The sequence below is a fragment of the Chiloscyllium plagiosum genome, unplaced genomic scaffold, assembly GCF_037043375.1.
Source record: "Chiloscyllium plagiosum isolate Xiang-an unplaced genomic scaffold, Cpla_swu_hap1 HiC_scaffold_47, whole genome shotgun sequence".
Taxonomy (NCBI): Eukaryota; Metazoa; Chordata; class Chondrichthyes; order Orectolobiformes; family Hemiscylliidae; genus Chiloscyllium; species Chiloscyllium plagiosum.
In genome coordinates, this window is record NW_028270185.1 from 9,685,649 (window position 1) to 9,703,952 (window position 18,304).

Sequence of the window (18,304 nt, forward strand, 5' to 3'; positions counted from 1 at the left end):
TCCTGTGGAGCATTTGTCTGGTTGGGTCAAAAAACCTGTGTTTTTGTGCTGTAAAATTCCAGTACAGGTAGTTCTTTAACACAATGGTTGCATTCTTGTGTAACCTCACATTGTTTCTAAAGCACACTTTTTCTATAACGCTTAGCATTGATGTCATTGCGTTACAGCCAACACCCATTTTAAAAGTTCACGCTTTAGAAACCGCGTCCCCAGTCTTGTTAACAAAACGTGTTATTGTAGAATGACTTGTAATTTAATGGACTGTGTGAAAATTTCTTGTGCAATTGTTTGAAGTATTTTTGAATGAAATCTCAACAGGATTAAGTACTGATGGAATAATGATGGAACAATGAGATGAATTGCATGTGTATTTCTCAGTGTGTTTACTAGTGGTGATCCTTTGGCTTTTTGTAGGTCTTTAGTGTAATCTCGACAATGCTTTAACTGAAATAATATAGGTGAAATTGATTAATTATTGTCAAATGTATCCTAGATACAGTGAAAAGTTTTGGTTTTTGTGCAGTACGGGCAGATCATAATGTTCAAAATACATACGGGCAGGAGGACAAAGGTGAGGAATACAAAGCTGTAGCTGCACAGAAAGTGCACAAAGTGAGATCAACATTTAAATTTAACATTTGAGGTCCATTCAGAAGTCTTAACAGCAGGGAAGAAGCTGTTCCTGCACTTGTTGATGCCTGTGATTAAGCTTTTATATCTTCTGCCCGATGGAAGAGGTTGAAAGAGATTATAACCATGGGTGGGGCCGTTGATCATGTTGGCTGCCATTCCAAGGCAGCAAGGAATATAGATGGAGTCCATGAAAGGATGTTTACATTGTGTGATGGACTGGGCTGTGTTCACAATTCTCTATAGTTTTGTACAATCCTGGGAAGAGATTGAATAAAAATATAATTTTTAAATCCTAGAATTCAGATTATGCCCAGAAATCTGAACTTTATTAAACTGTTTCTAATATCCTTTGAATTTCTACATGAAATTCATGTTATGAAAGTATTGGTTCTTTACATTAAAAATTACTTTTTCCATGATGCAACAAGCTGACTTGTCTCATTTTATTTCTAATCATGCTCTTTTTTTTTTTCTCCAGCATAAAATTGACTGGAAGGAGTAGAGGATGACTGGTGGTGTTGAGACAAAATCTCACCTGCATATTCAGAGTGGAGGTAAGTAACATAAGAATGTGTTGACTGTGGAATAATCTAACTTCATGGACAAGTGTTGATTTGATCATGACATTTTGCTGAGGTTCTCTGATATAATCCCCAAAAGGATTACATGGGTGATAGATACTGCCACAAGTGCCATTTAATTTAACTAAAAGATAGCAATCATTAAACATATTTTAACTTATCTAATCTTCTCTACTCCTTTAGCCTTAAGGTTGCTATGGATTTTCAAGGTGACTGCACTGTGGATTTTACTGTTTTGTCTCTATAAATTGAACAAAAATATAATTTGACGAAATGTGAGGCACTGCGTTTCGGTAATACCATGCACAGGATCTGTACAGTTAATGATGGGGCCCTGGGTGGTGTTGAAGAACCGAGAGACCTAGGGGTTCGGTACATAATTCTTTGAAAGTTACATCGCAAGTAGATAGGTGGTTAAGAAGGCATTTAATGCACTTTCCTTCATTGCTCAGACCTTTTGAGTACAGGAGTTAAGACATCATGTTGAGGTTGTAGAGGACATTGGTGCAGCCTCTGCTGGAATATTGTGTCCAATTCTGGTCATCCTATTAGAGGAAAGATATTATTAAACTGGAGAGGGTTCAGAAAAGATTTATCAGGATGTTGCCAGGACTGGAGGGTTTGAGTTATAAGTAGATGCTGGATAGGCTGGGACTTCTTTCACTGGAGCATCGGAGGGGTGGCCTTTTACAAGTCTATAATATTATGAGGGACAAGGATAGGATGAATGGCAAGTGTCTTTTCCCTAAACTAAGGGAGTTCAAGACTAGTGGGGGCATGTTTTTATGGTGAGGAGAAAGATCTAAAAGGGACCTGAGGGTCAGTATTTTTATACACTGTTTCATGTGTGGAATGATTTTCCAGAGAAAGTAATGGATGTGGGTACAATTACAATGTTCAAAAGACATTTGGATTAGTGCAGTAATAGGAATATGGGCCAGGCATGGGCAGGCCGGACTGCTTTAATTTGGGAATGTGGTCGGCGAGGGCTAGTTGAACTGAAGGGTTTGTTTCCATGCAATGTGACTGAAATTCTTTTGGTGATAAGTGAATGGAGGCACACTCCAGTTGGTTCTATGCCCATATGTCACCACTAATTGCATAGCAACATTACTGAACAGATAAAATCACTGCTGTAATCTCTGAAGACTAGTTATCTTGCTTGACTTTAGAGTTTGGTTGCTGTACGGTTGTTTTGAGATTAGATTGTAGTTATTGTCTTGGCTTGTTTAAAAATCGATGAAATACCTTCTTACAAACACTCATTGTAAAAATTATACTTCAGTCTTGTGTGTTAGTTCAAAACCTTGCATTGCTTTCATCACTCATAATAGTCCTACAGGCATGCGTACTTCACCTTTTAGAGAGCAACGCAAGTTTGTAAAAACAAAATGTTCACTCTTTATTTTCAAAAAAACATTCAAGTGAATAAGCATGCATCTTGTCACCAATGCAGTTTAATTTCCAACCCTAGATAACTACTTCAACGACAAAAACTGCTGGACAAAATCAGCAGGCCTAGCAGAATTTGAGAGAGAAATAGTTAATATTTCAAGTTCAAATGACTCTTAATTTCTTTAGTCCTAAAGATGTCACGTTTGATTCAAAATGTGAACTTTGTGTCTCTCTTTGCAGATGTTGCTAGACTTTGAGTTTCTCCAGTTTTTTTTTGGTTTCTGATTTCTAGCACCGACAGTATTTTGCACTTATTGATTTTTTTTCTTCTCTCCTTTTCTTTTACAGGGATTTACTGGGACCAAATTTGTTAACTTCCTAGGACAGGAAGGATAATACTGAGGACCACAAAACCATGGGATTAGACGCTTGTTTTGCAAAAAGTGTCAGTTTATAACTCTGCTCCTTTTCAGATTGCTAGGAGTTCTATGGTGGTATGCTGTTGACCCCCTCAGGATGATTGGATAATTATGATGGCAAAAAAACAGGATGTGCGGATCCCAAACTACAGCATCAGTGTCGTGGGATTATCTGGAACAGAGAAAGAGAAGGGCCAGTGTGGTGTTGGGAAGTCATGTTTCTGCAATCGATTTGTCCGCCCTAAAGCCGATGAATTTCATCTTGATCACACATCTGTCCTCAGCACCAGTGACTTTGGGGGCCGTGTTGTTAACAATGACCATTTTTTGTATTGGGGTGAGGTTGGTAGGACGGTGGAAGAAGGAGTTGAATGTCGAATTCATGTGGTGGAGCAAACAGAATTCATTGATGATCAGACTTTTCAACCGCATAGGAGCACCGCCCTACAACCCTATATTAAACGTGCTGCAGCTACCAAATTGGCATCTGCTGAAAAGCTGATGTATATTTGCACTGACCAGTTGGGTCTGGAACAAGACTTTGAACAGAAGCAGATGCCAGAAGGTAAACTACTGATTGATGGTTTCCTTCTCTGTGTAGATGTCAGTCGAGGTATGAACAGGAATTTTGAAGAGCAACTTAAGTTTGTCACAAACCTGTATAACCAAATAATAAAAACAAAAAAGCCCATTGTGGTGGTGCTGACAAAATGTGATGAAGGTGTGGAAAGGTACATACGTGAGGCGCATTCCTTCGCCATGGCAAGAAAGAACCTCCAAGTGGTGGAGACATCAGCTCGATCAAACGTCAATGTGGAATTGGCCTTTAGTACTTTAGCACAGCTAATAGATAAAAGCAGGGCAAGACCCAAAATAACTCCATATTATGAAGCATTGAAACAACAAAGTCAGCTGATAGCTCATGGAAAAGATAAGTATGAATTTATCATTAGCCACTGTGTCACCCATCATAATGAAAGTTGGATGAATGCGACTAGAAAAATGCAAATGAAACCTGAATTCCAGGAGTATGTGGATCTAGAAGGAACTCTGAAGGCCAAAAAGCTGTTTGCACAGCATGTCCTGATGCTCAAGGACAAGCACATTGAACATTTAAAGAACAAATACCTTAATAGACTTGTGCTCGCTCTTGATGCCCTATTTCCAGATCTGAATGAGATTGAAAACTTGAACTGGCCCTTGGCACAGCAGAGATTGAAGACCAAGCAGGACTTCTCGACCTGGTTTGTTGTCCTTAGTGAGACACCATGGGATAAAACCGATCATATTGACAAAGTGGATGACGACCGAATTCCATTTGACCTGCTGGCTGGAAAATGTGCAGAAGATCAATTCAGAAAACATTTGGAGAAACTGAAGAATGAAAGAAAGCGAGCTGAGATGAGGAAAGCTTTCAAAGAAAATCTGGGATCGTCTCCTTTCATAACCCCTGGAAAACCATGGGAAGAGGCTAGGAGTTTTGTTATGAATGAGGAATTTTATCAATGGCTCCAAGAGTCTGAGTACCAAGATATTTACAGTAGACATCAACGTGAGATTATTGATAAAGCCAAGGATCAGTTTCAGGAATTGCTTTTAGAGTATTCTGAGTTGTTTTATGAATTAGAGTTGGACGCGAAGCCCAGCAAGGAGAAAATGGGTCTCATTCAGGATGTTTTGGGTGAAGAACAACGATTTAAGGCACTTCAAAAGCTGCAAGCTGAACGGGATGCCCTTGTCTTGAAACACATTCACTTTGTATACCATCCGACAAAAGAAACTTGTCCAAACAGTCAAAAATGTATGGACAGTAAAGTTGAACAGTTGTTGGCTGCTCGATTTTATCGATCTTCTGATCGAAGTCTTGTGAACTCTCATTTGCACTCGAGTGCTGACAAACTCAACCTTGTACTTCTTGGCAAGGATGGGCTTGCACATGAACTGGCTAATGAGATTAGAGTCCTGTGTACTGATGATAAGTATGTGCTTGAGGGCAAAATGTATGAATTATCATTACGACCAATAGAAGGAAATGTGAAACATCGGGTTAATTCTTTTCAGACATCTACCTTTCAACCTCATGGTTGCCTTTGCCTCTACAACTCCAAAGAATCGCTGTATTACATAAAGGAGAGCTTAGAGAAACTGAAAGAGTCGACATTAGACCGAAGGGACAATCACTTAGCTCAGCTGCCTCTAACCCTAGTTTTAGCAAACAAAAGGGAGAGTGGTGGAGAAACACTACAAACTTTGAGAAACCATGGTCAACAACTTGCCAACAAATTGCAATGCCTTTTTGTTGATGTAACGTCACACAGTGTAGGTTCTGGGCGAAACTTCAGTGAATTGCAAATCAATCAGGCTTTGAAAGGCTTGTTGGATACCATGAAACGCAATTTGAATCTAGTAAGTGCATCCCCCAGCATTAAAGACTTAACAGATGCAGATCTTCGGGTAGTCATGTGTTTGATGTGTGGTGACTTATTTAATGTGGATGAAGTCCTCCTCTCCATCATTCAACCTCATTTTTGTAGTTCATTGCAGCCTGGGAACAGCAATTCAGTAATGCTTGAATTAACAATTGGAGCAGTACGTAGAAGTGTTGAAGTATCAATCCTTTCCTATCATTCCTCTTTCAATATAAGGAAAAACCAGTTAGTCCATGGGTACATTGTTTTTTATTTGGCTAGACGCAAGGCTTCTTTAGCAATGCTCCGTGCCTTTCTCTCAGATGTGCAAGACATCATACCTATTCAGCTAGTAGCAATCACTGAAGGAACTGAGGTGTCAGAGAGCGATGTTTCACGGGACCAGCTTGAAGAAGGCCAGGAAATTGCTCATGAAATCTGTGGAAGGTTTACTGCAATTTCCAGTGGACAGCCATTCCAACACAATGCGGAGATTTTTGCTAAATTTTTTAGAGATGCAACTGAAAAGAAAATCTTCGTTGAAGCTTCACACATGTATGACAATGCAGCAGAAGCCTGCAGCAACCCAGAAGATGTGTTTAACCTTTCTCCCAGGCCTGGCTCACCACTCAATAATTCAAACTGCTTTGACTATGAGGAGGACATTGAAGGTCCGCCACCCTATGTTGCACTTCAAGATGAAACTTCTGGGCCTCCATTGGCAAAAGAGCACCCTAAGCTCTTAATGGACCTTGAAGGGAATGACAGTTATTCACTATATAGCACTCCCAGCTCTTTTGAGAGGCTAAATAACAAAGTACCTCCTCCTGTAAAACCAAAGCCAATGGTACATTTTGACAAACTGATGAAGAAAATGGATTCCTCTGAAGGAAAAGAACTAGTCAGCAAAGAAATGCCGAGAAAGCCTTCGACAGTAAGTTGGGCACCTTCTGATGATGGATCATATACATCTGATTATGCAGAACCAATAGACACTTTGGTGAGACCAAGAGGGGATGAAGAGAATATCTACTCAGTACCACATGACAGCACCCAAGGCAAAATTATTACAATTCGGAATTCCATTTCTGCAAAATCACAATCAAATGGAAGTGGTAATGGGTCAGATAGTGAGATGGACATCAGTTCTTTGGAGCGCCAGAGAAAACTCTCCTCTGTGAGCAAACCATTGTTGTACAGAGACCGGTCCAAGAGATTAGGCAGGTTTGCAAGTTACCGAACAAGTTTCAGTGTTGGTAGTGATGACGAGCTTGGGTCTGTGTCATCACAGAAGAAAGCAGAAGCTGATTCTTCACTTCCTAAGGGAGATACTGCAACAAATACATTTGAACCGGATGGAGATGAGTCAAAGCGAGGGAAGCTGCTTCGTAGTTTGAGAAGGCCAACATCAAGGGTAAGAGTCCTGATTTCAAATGACTATGAACTAAAGGGCATGTACTCAAGTCATAATTTAAAGTATGGGAAAATGATACAGAAGAAATAAAATTTGACATATAATAATTAACAAATTGCATTTTCTAAGATTTGCCACACATGGCATTATTGTAGTCACCTGACAGGCCTAGTATTTCAGAAGCCTGGATCAATGATTTGGAAGCACAAGTTCCAACCCTGCTTTTACCTGTGAGAATTTAGTTTAATTAAATCTAGAATGTAAAATTTGCTCTGGATTAGGAATCTTGACCATCCACTAACAAATTGTCCAAAAAATCCCATTTACTCGCGAGTGCTCTTTTAGGAAAGGAACTCCTGCTTCTTGCCCTTTTCTGTTCTGTATCTGTCTTCAGATCTGCCAGACATGTAGTTGACTCTTAACTTCTCTCCTAAATGGCCTGGCAATTCTCCCAGCCAGAAAACAGCACTGTCTTTAGAGAGAATTGTGGATGGGCAATAATTTCTGGTTTTCCAGTATTGCCCACTTGCATAAAGAGCACCAAGTATGTTGATTTTGTGTTTCCAAAGAATTTCAAAAAAAACTATAATTTTGCACATTAACTTTATACATGTAGAGGCATATTTTGCACTGTACAACTCACAAATACAGAAGGTGCTAAGTCTTGCTGTTGGTAGAGGTATTTTTATAGTGATTAATTGAGTATCGACTAAGACGAGATCTGGAATGATGAAGTTTATTAGATTCAGTGCTAAATCTCTTGCAACAAATGGACACAGTCACTGAGCAGTTTGCATTTATCTAATGCCACTAATGTAGGAAAAGACCCCAAGGCATTTCACAATTGAACAAACGTTGATAGTGACCCTGTCAATATTAGAATGACTAGCTAACAGCTTGGTTGAAAAGAGTTGTTTTAATGGTTTTTGGAGAGATATGGCTGAATATATTGCTGTAAATGGGTCAGAGACTTTGGGTTGGGGCCTATGGGCCCCCAGAACTTTAGGTTAACTTCTAATACTTCTCTGTTGCACAAAGTTAGATTTTTATGTTCGAGTGCTGATGTGATGGTGGAACTCTTAACTTTTAAACTTGGAGTTAGAGATGTTGTGAATCTAGTGAAGCTAATACAGCTATATTTATGCACGAGACCATTTGAAGACTTGTGTTCAACAGCATCTTGTCTTGAGTAACAGCTGCTCTTATTAAAAGGAATTTGAAGTTCTCCTCCTGTGATTGCCAACTACCTTAAGTTTCAATTTTGAAAAGATACTACACAAATAAAATAATACTCTGCCTTGAAGGTACAAAAGACTGCTTCAGAAGATGTTTGAATTCAGCCCATGTATGCAAGTAGGTTTATAAAGCCATTAAGGTCCCTTCTAGTTTTAGCAATTGGGCCTATTACATTTTTTAAAAATATTCCATTTCATTTGATTTTCCGTGATTGACCTTAGCTTGCTTTTAGGAGAAAGTGAGGGCTGCAGATGCTGGAGATCAGAGCTGAAAATGTGTTGCTGGAAAAGTGCAGCAGGTCAGGCAGCATCCAAGGAACAGGAGAATTGACGTTTCGGGCATAAGCCCTTCAGGAAGAAGGGCTTATGCCCGAAACGTCGATTCTCCTGTTCCTTGGATGCCGCCTGACCTGCTGCGCTTTTCCAGCAACACATTTTCAGCTCTTAGCTTGCTTTTAGCCCTGTAATCACAGGGAGTCTCATCTTTTGACAGTCTTCTACTTCTGCGTCGTCCTTTTTTCTTTTGTCTCTTCTGTCTTAGTATTTTTCACCCCTTTTCTTCAAAATAAAAAGCTGTGCTTGTGTTGAAAACAGCTGACTACCCACTCGTGTGAGAACTGATATTACCATTTCTGAGCTGGTTAAATACAGGATGAACCAAACTGGAAAGTGCATGAATGTGGTTGGCTGTCATGCACCATGCAGTAAAAGTCCTATTTAACACTCAATATCTTTGCGCACAAGTATAATTTAAGACACATAATTATAAACTGTTAATGCTTGTTCACATCTTGTTTAAAAAAGGAATTCTTCCCTCCATTCAATCTTCTGTTGCAGACCTATCTCCGTATTGACTTTTTCAAGGATGACATTTACTCCCAGTCACCAGTTTGAGTGGTGTTTCTTCACTTGACTGAGCAGACCAATTTCTTGACCCACAGATGTATGGGAAAAGATGATCCACAAATCTGTGGGGTGTTATGGACCAGACCAAAACCCTCTTAAGATTTATTTAGAAGATAGCCTAGATCCCAACTTTTCTTACTTTGAAAGGCACATGTAAGGTATTGTGTTCCAGACGCAATTTGATTTGTCAAACTACCCAGCTTGAGGCAAAACCTATTTCATTCTTACATTCCAGTTAAAGTACAGACAAAATGCTAATTTTTAAAAAAAATTAGCTTAACTATGACTCTTAAAATACCTAACAAGATAATATATGTTTACTACCACTGATTAGCTGTTCCAGGATAGTAACATCCTGTAAACACCCTTGGCAGAGACATTCAGTAACATCGATGGTTCACATGGAATTCTGTAGTCGAGGAGGAAAGAACATCGAGAGAAAGCTGTGTATGTATGTTTGTGTGTGTCTGTCTGTCTATCTCTAAAATACAGAACTCGAGTGTTTTGCTGTAGCAAGGAGAGATGAATAGCAGTTTCCAAACTCCAGCTACTGGAAGTTAAACTAAAGTCCTGGTTCTTTGGGAACTTTATCCCATCCCTTCATACTGCTTCTCTTCAAACTGTTAAAAGAAAACCCAAGGCGCCTCAAGCTGTTTATTAGGTTGGAAGTGTGCTGATCACATCTGTCTCAATCTCTCTTCATAAAACAACCGCGACAAATACACCCCTTAAAACCATAATATTGTCATAGAGTCCAGATTGCTGGATTGGCATCCTTTTCTTTTTCTCTCTCTGCCTCATCATTAAGATGTAACCCAAAGCATGATACAACTTGATGGACACATTGTTACCATTTTAAATGATTGGTTACAATTCCTCCAAGTTATTAATGTCAATGCTGCTGTCCTTCAAGGAAATCTTTTACAATGTCTTTTGAGTGCCTTCTTTGTTCTTCCTTGGAATGTCAGCTATTTGTGGATTGAAGAAAAGGACCTGGTAGGCATAATGGTTATGGCCATTCGGTCAGTATCCAGTACACTGAATTTGATTTTTTTTTTTTTGCAATATTTTTGAATGTTTGTAGAGCTGGCTTCAAGAGGAACGCAATATTTTTCGTGAGATTTTCCCATTGAATCTACAGTGTGCAGCAGATATGTTACTGATGGAATTTCTTTTGCTGTCTTATTTGTTACTAAATGCACCATCAAAGTCTCACTAATTCTCTGTTCACTAGGACTATAGATGGTCTTTATTAACTAGTTTTATAGCAGGCTGATCTGGTACAGCTGATCTAATGCTCGACCACCTCATTAATGGTGACCTTTTGAGAGAAGTGATACTGCTCTTTGAGAATATCTCTTTCATAGATGAATAGTGGCAAATTTGGTTGATCCAAGCTTCATTTTGGCAACATGCAAGAATAGACTGACTTTATACAATGAATTGAGGAGAGAGAATGTCTTGCTAATTTGGTGTAAAGTGGGAATCAACACTGTAGTCACCTACAAAAAATGTCTGAGTTAATTTTGGTTTGGACATGAATGAGTACAAAGGGTTTTCCATCAAGTTAGATGTAAAGAGAAAAGGGAGGTGAGCAGTTTGGACAGAAGAGTAAGCAGCAATGAATGACAAAAAAAAATTAATGAGAGTAAATTAGAGTACAAGAAGAGGAAGCTAGCCAGAAATATGAAAACAAATGGTAAGATTTGCAGTAAGTACTTAAAATGTAAACTGAGTTATGGTCGCGGACTTAAAATGGAAAATAAGTAGATAGCAGATTAATTGAATGGATATTTTATTTCATTGCTCACTATAGAGGATGAAAGTAACATCTCAGAAGCAGCACTACATCAGGAAATGGAATTGTTTGGGGGGGGGGGAAAAGAGACTGAAGAATGCGGGGTAACTACAGCCACCAGAGCAGTGGTAGAGAGTCAATTTGGAGATGTGGGCTGACACACAGCCGCATTCTGGTGAGCTTCCTCCTTGGGTCTTCAAAGTATTATTACTTGATTATTAATCCAGAGACCCTACTAATGTTCTGGGAACTTTGGTTTGAGTCCTGCCATGGCAGATGGCGGAATTTGAATTCAATAAAAAAGAAATCTGGAATTAGCAGTCTAATGGTGACCATGAAAAACCATTGTTGATTGTTGGGGGGGGGGGGGAAACACCTGGTTCACTGATGCCTTTTGTTTAGGGAAGGAAACCACTGTCCTTGTCTGGTCTGATGTGGAGAAGCCGCTGACAGCTAGTGCTTCTGAATGAACCTATTGGACTACAACTTGTTGTGTGATTTTTAACCTTACCTGGTCTGGCCTACATGTGATTCCAGATCCACAGCAATGTGATTGACATTAATTGCCCTCTGGGCAGTTAGGGATGGGCAATAAATGTTGGCCTGGCCAGTGATGCCCACATCTCATGAATGAATAAATAAAACGTGTTGACACCACTAAGCAGTTGAAATGTTTGAAGTGATTGACTAGTAGATTGTAAATAGTATGAGAGATACCATAAACTTGTCTGAAATTTGAAGATATCCATATCAGATCTGCCACACGCAAGAGTTACATCAAGCAGTTTGAGGATTATGAAGTTTCTTGGATATCCAGATATTTGCAACATAGTCCATGGAACTTTGATTTAGTGAGTCCTCTCTTCAATGTAGATAGCAGTCAGTTACTAGATTCCATTAGTAGTGGATTCTAATCTATAATTGAATATACAGATATTATATAAAAGGGAACTGAGCTCCATACTGAAAATGACATGAAATTTTCCAATTTTATTTTAAGAAAAAGCATTATTTAAGTTGTAGTGTATTGATTAGTGGTTGTGACTAATAGGTTGTAAATTCTCTCTCCCTCCTCCACTTCCCTCCACCCCCCCCTCTCCCAACACTCACTCACTCACTCACTCATATGGGTGGTTTTAGTGGCAGTACTCCCTGTTAATTACTGCATAGGGATTTTCACACAGTTGTACCACTGTCTGGGAATGGCAAATGAAGGTGGGACGCTTGCATTGGAGTCAGGAAATATACTGGAATGCAAATTAGTTTTTCTGCTTTATTGCCACAGGCAGGACTTAGTGGTATTTTGAATGCAGTCATTGATGAGTTTGTTGATTTTGGAGCAAGTAATAAGGTCCCACATTTCTACAGAGGTTTGAGACGTATGAAGACATTTTCTGTTCTTGTCTGTAACTTCCCTTGTCTTTCCTCTTTCCCTTGAAGATGATGGCTTAGTGATTGCTTATATACGTAGGCCCAAATAATCATTCTTCATTTATAATTCAGGATAGTGCTTATGGTTGTTATTGCTGTATGAAGCCTAATAACTCATTTAATGATATCCATTGGTACAGTTACTTACAAGCTGGTGATTTCTGAATTAACAGCTATCATTGTCGCTGGATGGGGTGTGGAGTTGCACCTGAGATAAGTTAAGTAAGCAAATATCAAGCTTTTTTTTATTAGAAGTATATAATTTATATATTAATATTTTTGGAATTTGGACCTCATTGGAGAGGCAGGCAGGTATTAGTTCTGAGGTTTTTTAAAAGTCTGTCCTTCCAGAATATTGTTTAATTCCAACATTTTGTCAGAGAGCAGGTGACTGCAAACTTCTGTGGCATTGATGGGAAGATGTTTTTTCTTTTTGATTTATGACCAGTCGAGTTTAGAAGACACACCACTGTTGAGTTTAGAAGCATGTTTAACTTCTCTGCTAGAAGAATGATTAAGGACATAATTCACTTCAAAAGCGTTTAGTTTATGAAGTGTCCTAATCGGGGGGATTTGCTTAAATCTGCAGGTTATCAGAACTGAGTAAGTTTAGGTTCTCAGATTTTTAGTAGTTCATGCTAGCATATTTGGAAAGGACTCATTGAATAATCTTCGTAGTCTGTGGCAAGGAGACTGTTTTGAGTCAATTGAGTTGAATCCTAGAGTTGAGATATAACATGCAATTTATCTGGAATTGAATTTCTGAAATGGATAGTGTCAGGAAATGGGCTGAAACCTTTTGCTTTGCTGCGTGCTTTGAGGTAATTGTGACTTAATTAGCTTGTTTTTAAAATTTATTTTGTCTCAACATTTTCTGCTGTGTTCAAAAAAATTTAGTCTTGTGTATGGCTGTGACTAATCACCACTTTCTAAACTTTTTAATGAACAAGTGGGCGGCACGGCGGCACAGTGGTTAGCACTGCTGCCTCACAGCGCCTGAGACCCAGGTTCAATTCCCGCCAGGCGACTGACTGTGTGGAGTTTGCACGTTCTCCCCGTGTCTGCGTGGGTTTCCTCCGGGTGATCCAGTTTCCTCCCACAGTCCAAAGATGTGCAGGTCAGGTGAATTGGCCATGCTAAATTGCCCGTGGTGTGAGGTAAGGGGTAAATGTAGGGGCATGGGTGGGTTGCGCTTCGGGTCGGTGTGGACTTGTTGGGCCGAAGGGCCTGTTTCCACACTGTAATGTAATGTAAAAAAAATGTAATCAAGTCATTGAGCTACATTTTATTTTGGGATCTCACTTGTCCAGTGGCATTATCAGCTGTAATCTCTACATGCTTCGCATGATAGGTTTCCATTTTGTGAATCTATACGTAGAATCAGAAATGCCCAAAATATTTGTTTGAAAATACAGAACTTCAATATGGCTGGATAAAAAGATGCCTCTACCCTTAGACTCCACGTGCCACCCATTCAGTGCTATTGCCTTTATACAGCATAAAATGTTACTTAGATATTTTTTGTTAATGTCCTGATTAGTATAAGATAAAAAGCTTTTGCAATTGCCTTTTTTTTAAATGAAACAAACAACACTCAGCGCTGAAAATAAAGATAAATTCTTGCCAGTGCTGAGATGATAGGACTATTCTAAGCATTTTGGGCAGCACAGTCGTTCAGTAGTTTGCATTACTGCCTGACAGCGCCAGATACCCAGGTTCGATTCCCCCATCTGGCAACCATCTCTGTGGAGTTTGCACGTTCTCTCCATGTCTACGTGGGTTTCTACCAGGTGCTCCAGTTTCTTCCCACAGTCCAGAGATGTGTAAGTTACGTGGATTGCCCATGCTAAATTACGCACAGTATTCATGGGTGAGTGGTTTAAGTGCATTAGTTATGGAAAATGCATGGTTTTGGGATGGGGCTGTGTGGGTGCTCTTTAGAGGGTTGTTATGGGCACATTGGGCTGAATGACCTGGTTCCACACTGTAAGGATTCTTAAAACAAAATAAAATCTGTTTGGCATTTAGGAATTTCTTTTCCTAGTTGGTTAAAAGTTGTATTCTGTTACTTGAATAGAAATAAGCAGTGCATTATTCAAAATGTTTAAGCTTTAGAAAAGGGCTTGTACTGTGAAATGGTGAGATCTATTTTAAGTAATTTTGTTTTTTGCCCCCTTGTGAAAGATAGTCAAGAAGAGTGGGTTATTTTCTACCTTGTGAATTGAGCACTCCTCATGCCAGTGTCAGAGAGGCTAGATATGAGAGTCCAGTTTTGGTGCTCTTTCTCCATTCTAAATATGAATTTCATGACCAGATCCAATCTCAATACTGACTGTGTGCACATGCTCCTGTGTTTGAACATAACTGCTAGCTTTATGCTACTTTATAGTGTGGACATGCATCCATTGACTGACTATTAGATCTAAGTAGCTGAAAGCCATTTTAGTTAGGACATAGCAGCTGTGTTAAGATGAGGCTTCGATTCAATTAGTCTGGGCTTGTTTTAAACCTAGGTCCCAGAGGTTGAAGGCCAATGTTGTCAACAACCGTGTCCCAGTTCTCTAGTGGGTAATGATTAAATCTGTGAATGATGCAATAGCTCTCCAGTTACAAGGCTCCACATTCCTGGGAATAATAAAATGTTCCATTTAGGTTTCTGTTTTCTATTGCTTACTATTGTGCAGTGTCTGGTATACTTTTGGCACAATGGTCCGATAACCAAGCCAGTCAGATCCAGATGGCCTAAGTACTATTGGTTCTCACACTTGTGTCAATTGGACAATACTGTGCACTATTGTAAAACCTGGCACGAGGCATGCTAATTGTTGGCATTCAACTTTGGGACTTGTTCTAAAATTCTGAATTCTAAGTACCATTAATATTCTCTTCAAGTTGGAAGCATTGTCAGATATGGGCCTGAATAGTCTGAAATTGAAGTGGTGAACAACTTCAATTCACCACTTCAACTGCGCTTCTGGTGCATCTGAGACCTGCCAGGAAGTTTCAATGTGCACACCTGATACTTGTTATGGGAATTTCAAAATACAAGTGCGGTGACTCCTTACCACAGCAACATTTAGATTGATTGCTCACTTGTGCCCCCCACTTCAGTCATTTCCAGTACACGATAGAAGAGAGAGGTCTGAGATTTGATTGAAGTGTACAAAGTCCTGAATGGTCCTGACAAGTTGGATGTGGAAACACATTTCATTTTGTTGGATTGTCCAAAACTTCCAGGTTGCCTTTTTAGGTCAGATGGGTGGAACTGTTGTCTCTGACTCCTGTGCAACTTTGAATCTGTAGAAGGCAGTGGAGGCATGGTCATTGAATATTTTTAAGGTGAAAGTAGATTCTTGTTGAGGAAGGAAATTGGATGTTATGGGGATAAATGGGGATGTGGGCAGCATGGTGGCTCAGTGGTTAGCACTGCTGCCTTAGCGCCAGGGACCCGGGTTCAATTCCCGCCTCGGGCAACTGTCTGTGTGGCGTTTGCACATTCTCCCTGTGTCTGTGTGGGTTTCCTCCCACAGTCCAAAGATGTACAGTTTAGGTGAATAAGCCATGCTAAATTGTCCATTGTGTTAGGTGCATTAGTCAGGGATAAATGTAGAGGAATGGATCTGGGTCGTTTGCTCTTTGGAGGATCGGGGTGGACTTGTTATGGGTGGCACGGTGGCTCAGTGGTTAGCACTGCTGCCTCACAGTGCCAGATACCCAGGTTCAATTCCGGCCTCGGGCAACTGTCTGTGGGGAGTTTGCACATTCTCCCCACGTCTGCGTGGATTTCCTCCGGGTGCTCCGTAGTGTTAGGTGTAGGGGAATGGGTCTGGGTGCATTGCTGTTCAGAGGGTCGGTGTGGATTTGTTGGGCCGAAGGGCCTGTTTCCACACTGTAAGTAATGTAATCTAATCTAAACAAACATAAGTCATGATCTTATTGTAGGGCAGGCCATAAAATGTCGCAGCAGAAATAGACTATTCTGCCCATCATGCCTGTTCCACATTGAATGAGGTCATGGCTAATTTGATGATCATCTATTCCACTTTCCTGCCATTTCTCAGAATACTTAATTGTCTTGCTAATTCAAAATATGTATATTGCTCTTAAATTACTTGACCCAACCCTGACAGCCCTCTGAGAAGAAATTTCTCCTCCTCTCTGCCTTAAATAGGCAACCTCTTACAGTGAGATTGTGCCCTCTGGTCCTTGATTCTACCACAAGAGGAAACCACCTCTCATCTACCCCCTCAATCCATCTCAGAATCTTGTATGATTCAATAACATCTGCTATTCTAAAGGACAGTGATTACGCACCCAACCTGTGCAACTCCCCTTGGGGGGGGGGGGAAAACCCTCCATACGTAGTGTTATGAACGAGGCCAGATCCCCTCAAAACATTTGAAGAAGGTAGCCGAGACCCTAACTTTGCGATTTGTTTTAAGCAGGTGTACAGTGAATATTCAAGGTTAGATGCAGCTCGTCAAACCACATTTTTGTTTTAAGAAGCGACTTATTTGCAAGATTACAGAATGAAACACTAACAAAAGAGAAAGAATACCAAATAATTTAACCTATCTGAAACCCCAACAGATTATCCCCACTTAATAAAGCTGTTCCAAATACTTGTAACAATCCCGATAAACACCCCTTGGCACAAAAGGTAAAATCAAACACGAGCTCTTATAGGAGAGAGGTCAAGAGAGATCAGCATGGACCTGCTTCTTTGGGTCCAGCAGCTTTTACCACGCGACAGCTAAAAACCAAACCAAACCAGAGAAAAGCTGAGCTGGGAGAACTGGCCACTCCCCTTTCATTGTGCAAGTGTTTTTTCTTCCAAAACCTGAGTTTGTTGCCTGAGGCAGTATTTGCTAGCTATAATCAAAATAGCCCTAAAACCATTCAACTTAAACTTTTCGGAGTGTGTATCTTTCACTATTTCTGTAGGGGGGAAAAGAAAATCAAGGGTAACCTAACCTTGTTAAAGGAGCAGCTTCACCACACCAGGATCAAACCAGTCAACCTTTTTACTGGCCTGCTTCAGTACCAGTATATAATTCCTTCGATAAGGGCTCCAAAATTTTTCATCCTATTGTGTTGTCCGACAAATGTTTCATATGGTTTCTCCATTCCTTTTGAAATAAAGACCAACAGCCCTTATGCCTTCCCAGTTAACTGCTAGACTTGCACAATAACATTTTGTGACTGTTATTTGGCTCTATTCTTTCTGCCAAAGTGCTCCACTCCACATTTTCCCAAATTACATTCCATCTGAGATTTCTTTTGCCCACTCACAACCTGTTTATATCATTCTGCAGGGTCATTGTAGCACCTTCACCACTTGCCTTACCGCCCATTTTAGTGTTACCTGCAAGTTTCAATACCATGAAAGTCTCTTTAATTCTGTCATCCAAGTCATGAATGCATATTGTAAATAATTGCAGCACCAGCGCTGCTCCCTGTGGCACTCCACTAGTAGTTATAGGTTGGAACTTGAAAATTCCCCCTCTGCCCCAATCCTGCCAAAAGATATCACATTGCTGGTTTGCCTTTTAATTTTATTCTGCTTGTTAATTTTCCGTGTTAGAATAAATTAGTCAGGCATGATGTCCACTTTTGTGAAGAATTGCTGACTATGCTTGATTATACAGGTTCTGCTATAACACTCGTTTCGTCAGCGCAAATTGGCAACAATGCAATTGATGAATCATGAATCACTATTTGGAGAATGTGAACTTTGTACTGAACAGATAACTGTTCTCTATTAGTGATCTTCTATGGTGTGCTTTTTAGCAATTTTCCATAGTGCAATTTTCTATAGCACGAGGTTGTAGACAAAACAACTATCATGTTATAGCAGAGCAACCTGTACTGGGTGTTTCAGATTGTTCAGTTATTATATCCTTTATAAAGCTCTTAACATTTCCGATGACGTGTTAAGCTAATTGGCCTGTACTGAGCTGTCTTTTCTCTCTCCTATTTTTGAGTAAAGGTGACACATAGCCAGTTTCCTAATTGTTGGAACTCTTTCAGAATCTGAGGATTCTTGGAAGATTACTCCCAGTGCATCCACAATCTCTGTAGCTA

General features: G+C 39.9%; 1 protein-coding gene across 1 annotated transcript in view; it reads left to right on the forward strand.

The window, feature by feature from the left end:
* arhgap35a (Rho GTPase activating protein 35a) overlaps positions 1 to 18,304 on the forward strand; it is a 142,149-nt gene that overhangs the window by 43,684 nt on the left and 80,161 nt on the right. Inside the window, exons 2-3 of the mRNA XM_043680876.2 lie at positions 1,112 to 1,187; positions 2,958 to 6,850. Of these exons, the coding sequence (XP_043536811.1) occupies positions 3,140 to 6,850 (3,711 nt within the window). The 5' untranslated portion in view covers positions 1,112 to 1,187; positions 2,958 to 3,139. The remainder of the gene's footprint in view (positions 1 to 1,111; positions 1,188 to 2,957; positions 6,851 to 18,304) is intronic.